The sequence below is a fragment of the Fusarium oxysporum genome, chromosome IX (genome assembly GCF_013085055.1).
Source record: "Fusarium oxysporum Fo47 chromosome IX, complete sequence".
Taxonomy (NCBI): domain Eukaryota; kingdom Fungi; phylum Ascomycota; class Sordariomycetes; order Hypocreales; family Nectriaceae; genus Fusarium; species Fusarium oxysporum.
In genome coordinates, this window is record NC_072848.1 from 3255063 (window position 1) to 3268973 (window position 13911).

At 30.5% G+C, this 13911-nt stretch overlaps 2 protein-coding genes across 2 annotated transcripts; both read right to left on the bottom strand.

Moving 5' to 3' along the window:
* Positions 1-2806: 2806 nt before the first annotated feature.
* On the bottom strand, positions 2807-3425 carry FOBCDRAFT_279785 (uncharacterized protein; the record flags this gene model as incomplete). Its single annotated transcript, XM_054707013.1, has 2 exons — positions 2807-3038; positions 3091-3425. The coding sequence occupies 2 exons, from the start codon at positions 3423-3425 to the stop codon at positions 2807-2809; spliced, it is 567 nt and encodes a 188-aa protein (XP_054562988.1).
* Positions 3426-9852: 6427 nt separating this feature from the next.
* Positions 9853-12054, bottom strand: FOBCDRAFT_206887 (uncharacterized protein; the record flags this gene model as incomplete). The annotated part of the gene is made up of 2 exons (XM_054707014.2): positions 9853-10838; positions 10893-12054. The coding sequence occupies 2 exons, from the start codon at positions 12052-12054 to the stop codon at positions 9853-9855; spliced, it is 2148 nt and encodes a 715-aa protein (XP_054562989.2).
* Between the last annotated feature and the right edge of the window lie 1857 nt (positions 12055-13911).

Genomic DNA, 13911 nt, shown 5'->3' on the forward strand with positions numbered 1-13911 from the left:
TAAAAAAAATTATAATAACTTATTAATTACTATTAACCTATAAATAACTTTAAAATTCTTTTTAATTTAATTTATTAATTAGAATATAAATTAAGCTTTATCCTTTTTATATATTATTTATTAACTATATAATATAATTATTTAAAAGTTAAAATACCAGTCTAATAATATATAAAGTAAAGCCTAAGGCCTTAAAGTAAGATAATAAAATAAGGTATTTATTTTTAATATAATATAATATAAGGCATTATATACTATGCTAAAAAAACATAATAACCTTAATATTAAGTCTTAGCAGACTATATAGCTGCTGCCTTAAACCTTAAGATCTAACTAAATAAGAGGCCTTAATCTATAAGTATAAAAAAGATATTTCCCCTATCCTTAGAAGGCTAAATGCCCTCTCTATTATTACCCTATTAAGGTAATTACTACTAAGGCTCTAACCCTAAAAGACTATATTAAAATAAGCTAGAAACCTTAAATTCTATTATAAGATAAGCTATTATATAATTATTATTAATAATAGTTAACCTAGCTATAGTTATCTAGTCTTAGTAGTTAATAATTATATAATAGGTCCTCTAATAGATATTAATAGGCTTAAGTTTAAGTATATCCTTATTTTATATTCCTTCCTGTAGTATTATAAAATTATAAGAAAATACCTACTATATATTAATAAATTGCAATTAATATAGTAAGTTAATCTTATAATCTTTAGTTACTATATATAGCTCCTTGGTATTAAGGAAGATATATCCCTTATTAAATATATTATAGGCTAGATAGAGGTATTAAAAGACCTAGCTAATTACTTAGAATAAGGTTAAGGCATATTAAGGCAATAGCAGGCCTTTATTAATAGTATTATATTAGGCGGTGATAATAGTCTATATTAGGCGTGGTTTATAGAGTTAAAATATATAGTTATATTAGTTAAATTAATAGTGTAAATGTTTTATTATAAGAATTAAGGGCTATTATAGGGTAAAGGAGGGGAAGTAAGAGGGAAAAGAGGGGGGAAAAGGCAAATTAAGAAAAGAAGGTTTTAGTATTTAAGGAAAAACTATAAATATTAGCAGCCTAAGGCTAGCTCGGCAGGTTAGTAATAGATTAGATTAGGTTATAAGATAATATAGTAGGAGAAATATAAGTTAAGGATAAATATAGTTAAATAATACTTAGATAATATAATTATAAATATCCTATCTAATTACTAGAGAGTTATTATATTACTAAGGTAAATATATTTAAATATCCCTTAGAGAAATATTAATAAATATAAGCTTTAATAAAGTTACTTTTCTAATAGAATTAAGTTTCTAATATATAAGATAAGCTAATAGGTATTAACTTTAAAAGTAGTTATAATTTAAAATCTTTTTATTTAGTTAATATTATAAAGACTAAGTTATTTTATTTAATAACTTTTTAACTAAGATTAAAAATAAATAACTTATGCCTTAAGTTATTATTTATTTATATATTTCTTTTTTATTAAAGGCTTATATTACTAAACTCTATTATATATATATATAATACTTTTTTTACTACTTATTTTAATAGTTAATTTTTATATATTAAATATATAGCCTTATATAATAGCTTATATATTAATTATAGTTACTAGCTTATTAGAAGAGCTATACTTAGCTTTAGGGGGTAAGTAATTATTAAGGAATAAAGTAAGCTTTTATAAAAGGGGAAAAATAAGTAATAACTTAATTAAAGTACTTATTTTACTATATTCAATAACCTACTATAGTAATTAAATTAGATTTTAATTTAAAGCAAAAAAAAAAAAAAAAAAATTTAGGTAATAATATTATAATTACTAGCTAATTAAATTACTCTAAGACCTACTAAAATCTTATTATAGTAACTAGGCGCCATTCTAGTAAGAGCCACTTAATACTATTTAATAGCTAATTCTGCTAATCTTAAGAGGCAAGGTATTAACTTATAAGAACTAGCCTATTTTATATAGCCAAAAGTGTAATAGTTAGTTTCTAACTATAGATAAACTAAGCCATACTAGGTTTATTATTAGCAGATTATATAGGATATAATACTAAGTATTATTAAAGTATTATATCTCTTAATAGTAGATTTAATATATATTAGGCTTAATTAATATAAAGAAGTTTTATTAATAGCTAATAAGCTAGAATTTATAAAAGTGTAAATAAATATGTCCAATATACTAAAGGTAGTCACGGCGTGACCTATGCAGTTGCTATATGATTCTGAGAATCACTGGTGTTTTTGGAGTGACTGTCGTGACCGGACCTTGGCGGTCAAGTCTGTAGTGACCGTGTGTGATTGGTGCAAAATGTGGGGTACACGTGATGTAACCGCTAGGTTCGTAACAGAAAGCTCCTCATTCTTATTAACTGCATAATTCTACACAACATGCAAAGTGAGGGGCAATATGATAAGTCTTGGGGGGCAAGTTAACTTAGCTATTAATACTTTTCTGCTCTATAGCCTTTGGTGGAAATTGCCGAAGGTTATGATACGACATTATCAGGCCACTGAAGTATTTCTAAGCAGTGCAGCTAATGCGTGACTTCTGCAAATTGTAGGGTCCATGTACCTCTTCGTAACAAGCGGTTCGCAGGTTCTATGTGACTGCAGCTGCATGCTCCGTTCCACAACGGAGCTGGCTCTTTCAGATACGATACCCTGCATAAACAAAATGAGAGCAGACATGACCAAAGATTCATGCGCACTAAAACAACAGTTCGGAAAAATATAAATTGATGTAATTTTGTAAGGATAAAGAGCGTTAGTCTGTTGTGCACTAATACCACAGCTTGTCATTAGGCTGAATTCCCTGCTTCTTACAGTGCTCGTAATACATTTGAGCGAAGCTGAAAATGTCTAAAGTTTTCTTCAAGGTGTCATCATCGTTGAGGAACTCAAGACTGCCTGTGGCGGTAACGAGCACCTCTGTATCATTGCACATATGTAGAGTATGGATAGTTCCGGGGTTCTCTACCACGTAGTCGCCAGGTCTTGCAACCCAGTCGTATCTAATAGATATAATTAGTATAGTATTTTATTCCTAAGGCGTGGAAAACTAACTCCTTGTAATTCATTTCACCCTTGAGCGTGACAGCAGTGACAGGGCCACGGTGTCTGTGCTTCCCCAGCCAAGTGTCTTCGGAGCTGCGCAACACAGCAACAATAGTACCGGTTCGGGTCTCAAAGCGCAGAGGCTTCAGATCTAGACTCCCTTGCCAATGAAACCAGCAGGTGTCATGTTCGCCATTGATATAAGCATCGGGCGAACTGTATTTGTCGGTAAAAGCGATCTCTTCCCTCTCGAGGTGAGTAAGCTTTGACTCTTGGTTGTCACTCTTTGCAGGTGCCTGGTCGGTAGAGATAGAAGTTTTAGATCCAGAAACTGAGTGCGCCATATTGAAAACTGTTGATGTTTATCCTTGGATATGTGAAAGTGATGGTGGTTTGAATAAGATGAGAAGGGCGGTAGGGGTTAGTCGTATGATTTTATAAAGCATTTACGAGGCCATGCTCTATTCGATCGGACCGTGGGCATATACTGTATGACACATCTATCAGCCAGTCTTTTTCATGAGCCGGACTCCATACCCCGCATGATTTCCTAATTATTATGATATGATGATGTGTTGTGTAATACCCAACTAAGTCCTAGGGCAACAGGGCTGGAATTATGATAAGGTGGCACAACAGACGACCCCCCCCGGTGTACCGCGCGATGTAAAAATGCCCTGGGATTAGTTACTATTAAAAGAACGATAAAGAGGCCCTCTAAATTTCATTTAGTTAGGAATAAGAGTTGCGCACTAGATGCTATGAGAGTCTGTGGCATGAGAGTCAATGAAAGTTCTACAATTTTGAATGCCGGCAAATTCCTTCCTGGTTAGTAGAGAGCGGACTAGGAAATAAACTATAATATCCTTTAGCATAACGGGCCTTAGTTAAGTATTACATGGGAACTCCGCAAGGAAAGTGTGACTAATAAAAGTCAAATTCGAAGCTTAATATAAGTAAGATATTAAGATTATAATTATTAATTGCGGGTAAAGCACTAAAGTCTTTTCAGCGTGTTACCTCTTTGCATATTAGTGAGACCTTTATAGCAGAGGTTCCTTTCTGGTTTTAGGGCCGGTTAAATAATATACCCAAACAACGCACTAATAACTAAGTTCAGTCCTGCCAGGAGCATTTGGCATCAACATATAAGTAGAATTTAAGGAGATAATTAAGATATAGCATGGCATTAACTATATAATTATTATTAGTTATACATAGAAGGGGACTATTAGATGTCTATTAATAGGCAAGGTTAATATGAGAGTAAAAACTAATTGCATAAGGACTACTAGCTGTTATATAGTCCTGGTATATTAAGCACTTAATAGGCCCCTAATATTTATTATTTGCATTAGATATTAAATAATAATTAAGTTTAAGTAGGAACTTTTATAGCACTAATAAGATATAAGCTATATAATAATTAAAATAAATATTTATTAATAATTAGTATTTTAAGTATTATATTTATTAAAGTAATTTAAAAATATATAAGAATATAAAATAAATTCTTATAAATATATAAAATTTATATTTATATTATAAGTTATATTAACTTTAAGTTTATTATTATTAATAGTTATTTAATAATATAATTAATAAATATAAATTAGATTAACTTAAGCTTTATTACTTTAGAATTATATTAAGTAACTTATTATTATTATTAAATTAATTTTAAATAGTAAAATAAGGCTAAGAGAAACTATTAAATATTAAGATTAATTATATATATTACTCTCCCTATCTATTTAGTAATAACTAATCTTAGGGTTAGGGTTAGGATAGGGTTAATATTAACTATCTAAGCTATTTTTACTTTAGTGTTTTTTTTAATTAAGATATAGCTAATAAGAAGAAGTAGAGATTTTTCTAGAAGAAGATAATAAGGAAATAGGTATTTAAGTAAAAATAAGAAATAAAGGAGATAAAAAGAGAGGTAAAAAAAAGGGATAAAAAAAGATAAATAGGGAAATAGGCTAAGATAAGAGATATAGCCTAAATAGGTACTAAAGAGAGATATAATTAAGATAAGCTAATAAAAGAGGGATATAATAAGAATAAGCTATAAAGAGGGTAAGAAACAGAATATAAGGCTAAAATAACCTATAAGAGGTCTAGGAAGACCTTCTAGAGTTATTCTAGACCGACCTAGCTAGGCCTATAAGGATCCCTTTAGCTATAAAAGCTACTAAGATATCCTTAGTTTTAGTTAAGGTTAGGCCTATAGTGGCATTAAGCTGGGCAGCTACTAAGGGTCTTATAGGTCTTAGTAGTCTCTAGGTCTATAAGGCCACTTATAGAGTATTATAACCCCTGTACCTATATTATATAGCCCTTATATTTTCTATTAATTATACTAAGATTACTTCTTCTTATAATAATTTCTTTTTATTTAAATTACTTAAATTATAATACTTTAATAGTAAATTACTATAGATTACTAAGGATTCTATAAGATTTAGCCCTTAGATTACTTTTACTTCTTATTAAGCTATATAACTATATCTAATATATAAATTATATTTATTAATACTTTTATAAACTTAACTTATTAACTATTAATAAGACTTCTTTATATTAATAAGCCTAATATATATTATATAATTATTAAGAGATATAATAACTAACCTACTTAGTTTAATGCATTATACTATTTATAAATATAAACTTATTATAAATTAGTTTTCCTATTTAAAATTATACTTATTATATATTATTACCTAGGTATTTAAAATACTAAAATAAATACCCTTATAAATAAGCTCCTCTTTGCCTTTATCCTAGCTTATTAAACTTTATATTATTATATTATTTTATATAGCTCTGCTAAAATTTTAAAGTTAAATAATAAGTTATATTAGTATTTCCTAAACCTTGCCTTTACTTATTATAAACTATTTTATACTTTTAAAATATATTTATTTTCTTTTTAAGTATTAATTAAATTATTTATATATTTTATTAAAATACTATAAGTACTTTATTATTATATACTAAGTTTAAATAATAGCTAATTTACTTTACTTTTAAAAGATATATATTAAATAATATAAGTAAATAATTACTTAATTATAAGTATATATCTCTTTTATATCTTAGGCTTAAATAAAAAATAACATAGCTTTATTCTCTCTTTTATTAGCCTTTTATAATTAACCTTAAATAAAGTATTCTAAGATATATTATTTAATATAATAATAGCCTTAATATAATAAATTAGCCTCTTAAATATAATATATATAAATTATAATTAAGTATTATTTAACTTATTTAAATTATTTAAATTTACTTTATATTATATAGTAATTAAGCCCCTTAAGAAGTCTTTTTTCTTATTATAATCCTTTAAGTAAATAGTAAAACTAAGCTAATAAAGCTATAGACTTAATATAATAAAGTTATTCTCCTTATTAAAATACTCTACTTTTTAACTTTAAATATCTTTACCTTTACTCTAGAATATATTAATAGCCCTCTAGAATATAGCTTATAACCTATTATTTTAAGCCCTTAATTATTTAAGATTTAGCCTTTATACTACCTTAAATAGCTTATTTCCTAGCCTATTAAGGGAATAATTATTAATAATAAACTCTTATTCTCTATAAATTATTACTTTTTTATTTATTTAGTATAGCAGCTAAGTAATATCTACCTTTAAGGCATATATTTTATTTATACTTAACCCTAAGATATTTTTAAATTTACCTTAACTTTATACTTATATATTAGTAATTAAACTAAAATAATATATTTTACTTTAAGATAAGCTTATATTAAATACCTACTATGTCTAATAGGCCTAAAGCTATATTAGGCAGTATATTATTAGGCCTAGGTAGTATATTAATATAAGCCTCTAGCTAACCCTTAAAGATATTATACTTAGATATCTACTTTTATATAAGCCTAATCTCCTAAATATTAAGATTATATAAAGTATTATAAAAATATAACTTTACTTACTTCTATATAATTATAATTATTATTAAACTTTATAAGTTAAGAATATACTTTAATTAATTATCATAGATTAATTTATATTTATAAACCTTATTACCTAATAATTATAAAAAAAATAACCTTAAAGCGAATTTATTATATATTTATTAATACTCTTAGTTTATATATTAATATTAGTATTAATTAATTTATAAGTATTTCTTTTATATTCTTATTTATTTTAAGCTTATTATAACTATTATAATACCTTAAATACTAATTATTAGCACTTACTTATTTTAATTATTATAATACCTATATCTTATTAGTATTATAAAATTTCCTATATAAAGTTAATTATTAATAGGCTATTAATACAAATAATAATTAATAGAGAGGCTATTAAGATTACTAGAATTATAAAATATAGAGATATTAGAGAGATAACTTTAATACTTATATAAGAGCTTAATGCTATTATATTAATAAGTTTCTTCTAGAGAAACTCTTCTCTAGAGATATAAGTATATATAGCTACCTTAGTCTAATCTGTTAATTTATACTAATTATAAGTATAATAAGATAAATTATTTATTATTTATAATATAATTAGTAATATAGTAATATAATATTAGGTCTTTAGTATTATTAGTATTTATTTAAAACTAATATTTTAATTAGGATATTATTAGCTATAAAGTTATCTTTAAATGCCTCTTTAAACTAAAAGAGTATATTCCAGGAATAGGTTCGTAGAACTTATTAATTATAATAGTTATTAGATATTTAAAATCTAATATAATAGCTTAAGAAAGCTAGCTAGTACTTTCTAGATTAACTAAGTATTTAAATCTTATATTTATAATAAGGCTAAGCTAAAAATTAATTCTCTTAAGGACTTTAATTATAATTAGTTTATTTTATAAGAGTAAGAACTTAATATAAAAAGAAGTTTTAGTATTTTTAATACTTAAGAAAACTACTACTTATATCTACTAAGTAAAGCCTATAGGATACTTACTTAGATTAGATATAAAAATACCCTTATTATTAATAAGTATATTTTACTTATTATAAGTAAGTAAAAAGATACTAATATATCTAAAAGGTAAGGAAATAATAAGGTTCTTTAATAGATCTCTTATAGGCATTTAGACTCTGGTTAGGAATTAATATAAGGAGGCCAAAAAAGAAATAGGGAAACTACTAAAGGTAATATAAAATAATCTATTAGAAAGTAAAACCAAGGCCAAGATAAACTAACTTATTAGTATTTTAGAAAATACTTCTTATTAGGAGTTTAAGTAGCTTAGAGTATATTTATAATATATTAACTAAAACCTTCTCTAATAATATCTTTAGATTAAGTAATAGGTAAGATATCTTTATTTTATATAATTTATATATTAATTAAAGCTCGTAAGATAATCTGCTATTACTTAAGGTATAGTTCTATGGCTATTATAAGAGAATATCTTATCTTGGCTAGTTTATTTACTAAAAGATTAAAAAGTTCTTAGAATTCTACTATATATTATCTCTTAAAGATTAAAATACTATTATAGAATTATAATTAGTACTTTTATTAAAGCTGTTATAAGGTAAAAGAATTAAGAAGAAATTATAAATTCCTTTCTTTTATAGCTACTATTACTATGCTAAAAATATCCCTAAAATATATGCCTTTAAAATTATATATAGCGCTAAGGATCTAGCATTAAAGAGATTAAACTCTGCCGTATTAAGCTTATATCAGATTAAGTATAACTAGGATAAGCCTATCACTAAGTGGTAACTAGTAGGGGATTTATTAGAGGGATAAAGAAAGTATAATAATCTTAAGCTTATTATAGGATTGCAAGGTGAGCCAAAGTGGGAGGTTTGTGTTAGGTCTAATAAGCGTGAATATAAGGTTGATATTAAGTATACTAGTTAGTAAGCATAATGGTTAGGTTTTAAAATTATATATAAACTAAGCCTTATTAGTTTTAGTATTAGCAGATTGCATAAGGTATAATACTTAGTATTATTAATATATTATATCTCTTAATACTAAATTTAATATATATTAGGCTTAATTAATATAATTAAGTTTTATTAAAAACTAGTAAACTAGAATTTATAAAAGTACTACTAAATATAGTCTATATACTAGGGGTAGTTATAAAGTAATTATAAGGGTTACTAAGTAATTATAAGAATTGTTAGTATTTCTAGTATATTTATTATTACTAGGTCTTAGTAGTTATAAATAAAATCTCTTAGTTTATAGTTATTATAAGTAATTAGTAAGAAGTATAGGGTTTATATAATCTAACTGCTAGAATTATAATAGTAAGAGTAAGGATATTACCTTATTAAAATACTAAATTAGTTTTAGTAAATATAATAAAGTACTTATTATTAAATATAGCTTTATATTAAAGGTTTTATATTTAAATTCTTATAATTAATTATAATAATTATATTTTAAACTTAATTTTTAAACTATGCCTTTTTAACCTATAGGTTAGGTAGGAAGGGATAACCTATAGGTTAAAGAGGGAAAGTAATTATCTTACTTATCTAATTATATTATTTTTATATCTTCTTTATAGCTATATTATAATTAAAGGAAAACATTAAGGCAAAGATAGCTTAGATAGTTAATACTAACCCTATCCTAATCCTAATCCTAGGAAAACCTCCCTATTCTTTTATTATTAGATTTATTTATTAACCTAGGCATTCTTCTAACTTCCACAGATGCGTGACTTAATACTTGAAACCATCGTATAAAATAATTATTTATGACAACTATGGTGTGATTAAAATAGAAAACATCTATAGCACTTTGTCCTTTTCGACAAGTTGCACACGATTCTGAACATTCTCAACCCGAACCAAAGTTTCGTGCATACCGCGATCTTTCAACCACGATTTGACCGTCTCATCGTCCACCATGTCTGCGTCTCTGATCCAACCTTCTGTGGTTGGCCCAAGGAGTTGCGAGATACAGGGCCAAGCGTTCTCGATCCGGCTGAGACTTCCAGATCGACAGAATATGAATATAACTAGTAAGACTAGGAGAAGATGCAACACCGCCACGCCGGCAACGATGATAAACGCAGTCCAGCCCAATGGTCGAGTGACTTGGACTAAAGATATTCGTGATGAGGGCGCGGCTTTGTCAAACATAATAATGCGGTCGTAGTAACAGAGTGCGCATAAGGTGGTAAAGTAAGCTTGAAGGGCGAGCGAAGGATCTGCGGTGTAGGTTGCTATATAAGCGAGAACTGAGTATTGGGCGGCGTTAAGTTCGCTCCTATACATGTCGTCGAGTCCGATGGCGTCAAGGCCATCAGTGGTCGAAAACGCGCTTGTATCGGCGGATAAGAACTCGGATCGATTAGGTCGCTTCCATGAACGAGGAGCGAGGTCGAATATGCCACGGTCTGTCGTCGAACCTCTTGATATCCCAGCACCAAGTTGCCGCTGGACATCCTTAATGTCGTAACTGGCAGTTGATGTGTCCCAAAGTATGGTTGGTTCCGGAGGAAATGATACAGGCCTCGTCGCGTCTATCTCCATCTCTTGTGCTTCGAACGCAGTCATGCAAAGGGTGAATTGTATAGTCATGGATTCCTTCTCATCTTCTTCTTCTTCGTCTCCAGAACCACCATCAAAGGAGTAGCTGTCCTCAAGTGTCATAGACACCCAGACGTCTGAATCATCCAAATCAGTAACGGTTTCAGTCCTTGTTGCATTGATGAGAAGGTATGATTCCCCTAGTTCCTCTTTGCCTTCAGGTTCCATGACCGAGTGAATACCTGTCATAGTGATCAGTACTGGCCTTCAGTTAGCCTCTTGAGGGCTTTCCATACCTTGTCTTGAATTCATCTGGCTGAGTTCACATAAAGAGACCGGCCACATTTTCTGTGGCAATATCCTTGAAAGGACAGAAAATCCGCAATCAAATTCCATTGAGTAGTTTGTGCTCCCTTCATCGTTTGGCTTCCGAAGAAGGCCCAACGGCTCTTTCTTAATGTCTGCCAGGCCGGTTACGCGGTAACCTTCACCGGAGTTGAAAAAGACGTTCGTGAGCTTCGGGCGCATACAGACAACTCTCGTATCCACTGCAGTGGCATATCCGTGATATTCTATCAAACTTCGGCGCTCGTCGTCCTCTTTGAATGGAAGGAAGGCTCGGATGACGGTGCCAGTGTCTCTTACGCCAGTAGTGCTGTTAGGAGCGAATTCGCCGTCCTGAGAAGTCGTGCCCGTTGCATTGAATGTCCATTCAGCAAAGGCAGGATATCTCACAGGGGTTGTTTTAAGAAACGAAGGAGATGCTTCCCGTTGGGAAATGTATGAGGGCCCCTCTATATCTGCGCTATAGTATGTCTGCGAAACGGAGGCCGCAACTGGGAGAGACGCTATACCAACTTGTGATAGTAAAACGGTCGAAGTGAATTGTAATGATAAGGTGGTCAAAGTAAGCAGCGCGGCCAGAAACCCTACCAAAAGAGATCCGTAGTGCCAGTCTGTCCTCATCTTATCCAAGAGCAACCAAGGGCCTGTATTATGGCATCTGATAATGGATACAGCAGCTGCAGAATGTAGCGGGACTGCGCCATTTTGAAGCAGGATTGCAGCAAGCATGGATGTACATGCTGCCGCTTGCATAGCTGTCGCCCATCTTAAAACAAGGGACGTGATGGTGATAGATCGGGTCGTCCACCCAGAAAGAATGATGCTTCGCCAGACATTGTTATTCGTATCAGCCCCCCATAAGAAGGCAAAAAAGATCAAGCAACCTAGACAGACCAAGAATAAGCCTATCAGCAGGGCGATTGAGAATTTGCCGAGACGTGACATAAGCCCGGAGCGGATGTTTCGAGGAAGATTATTGTCCATAGGAGAGAAGTTATTACTCGGCTGGCTCTCTTTTTCTTGAGGGTTAATGACTGGTTTGTATCTCGGATGGCTTGTTGGGTGATTTGAACTCATTTTATAAACTATGCGCATAGCAACAGGGATAAACATAATGATGCTTGTTTAAAAGATTTTATATTTCTACTTACCTATTCACCCTAGGCGTTATGCTTGGGGTATGGTGCGTTGTGGCGGTGGCTGAGCAGTCTGTTGAGTTCTAGCCTCAGCCATTACGTACCAGCTGGCAGTCCAGTTCAGTTGAGGCCTGGAAAAGGCTGAATTATAGGCTACCAACTGTAATCCTGGCTATTGCACTGGCTTTTGAGTTCCAAGATAGGAATGATGTAACGACCGTTGTTTAGCCACGGCGGCCTAATGTAAAACTAGACTTAGAGGCTGATAAACTAACTCCTAGCTGCGCTCACTATGATACGCTATTAAAGGCTATCGGTAAAAACCTTATGGCTTGGTGGGGTTCCAGTGTATACTAACAGTTTAGTAACGTGTTCTAGCCCGTCTAATGTCCGTCTATAAACGGAGACATCTGCCAGCACTGTTATACGGTGCCATCGTTCTTACAGCTAGATATCTAACCCTTGTCCGCTTTAACAATATAACTTAGATAATATAATGTTAAACTCATTCTTCAACAGGCCTTTACGCTTCCTAAATGTTCCTAGCGTATGTATCCTTGCTTACATCTGCCATAATTAACTCCAGATCACTTATTTCAGCCTCAGATATATCTCTGTCCGCCGTTTCACGGATACTTAAAAGTATTTGTCCCCCCTAAGGACTCGTCTACTCTAGACCATTAGAATAAATTAGAATCTATCGCGTTGAACAGTGTCTAAGATTCAGCTCCTCCCATCAAGGCACCTGCCAACCTCGACAAGAAACTAGCTATCCAATGTCTACTTAATCCTTATTTATAAATAAGAAAAGGTTTCTAGGCGTTAAGATCTATGATGTTGCCTTACAGAGCTAACAAAGTAGCATCTAATACCCCTCGTTTAATTATACATAGTCTACCATTACTGCTTAATATTGCTTTTTCTTTTATCTCTATAACAGAAAGTAAATAGATAAGTAGCCTTGTTGTTTTCTTTATGCTTAATTGAGATCTCCTTTTCTCTCCGTGGCACTAATCCCAAGTGTGGAGCTAGACTTTTTTTTAGGCCAATCAGCTACTCGGCTTCGATAAAAGCGATTTGGACCAAATTTCCGCACCCAGCAACCCCATTGTAGTAGCCGATTTGAGTTAAATCGCTTGTTAATGGCACCTAGGAGCTGGGGCTGCATTGTGGTTGGGAACGCTCTATTAAGCCTATAGGTAAATTAACGCTGAAGGGGGCGATGTCTGCTCTGCTAAGCAAAGATGATATTTCGATAAGTATCCTTGCTTCTATTATCGAATTAATCAAACGGTTAAAATACTTTATATATATACTTCTCGGTTATATTAATATAGATCTACCGAAGAAGTTAAGAATTTATTATAACCCCTTAGACCTTAAATATTACTTTTTAAATTATATTTATAAAGCGGCTAATATACTATGGCTTGCTATTAAAGAGTAATAACTAGGTTTAGAAGAGTAATGGCGATAAACTTTAACTTATTATAGCTAGGCTGTTAATGCCTTACTTTCTATTTAATAAATTAATAAAGGGAAAGATATAAATATAGTATATAAATACTATTAATATAAACTTAGCTAAAAGAAAATAAATAATAATAAATTCTTAGTTAATTAACCTCTTAGCCTTATAATAATAAATTATATAAATAAAATACCCTTTATAAATATAAAGACCTTTAGGCCCTAGCCACTATTGTTGGGGACTCTTTCAGTAAAAGGGGCAACCCTGGTTAGGTCTGGAGGTACCCTGCGCAGCATAACACGGCTAGGAAATAACATAGCGTTGACAGGGGCATAGCGGGCGTTAAGTAAAAGGGGATTTCAG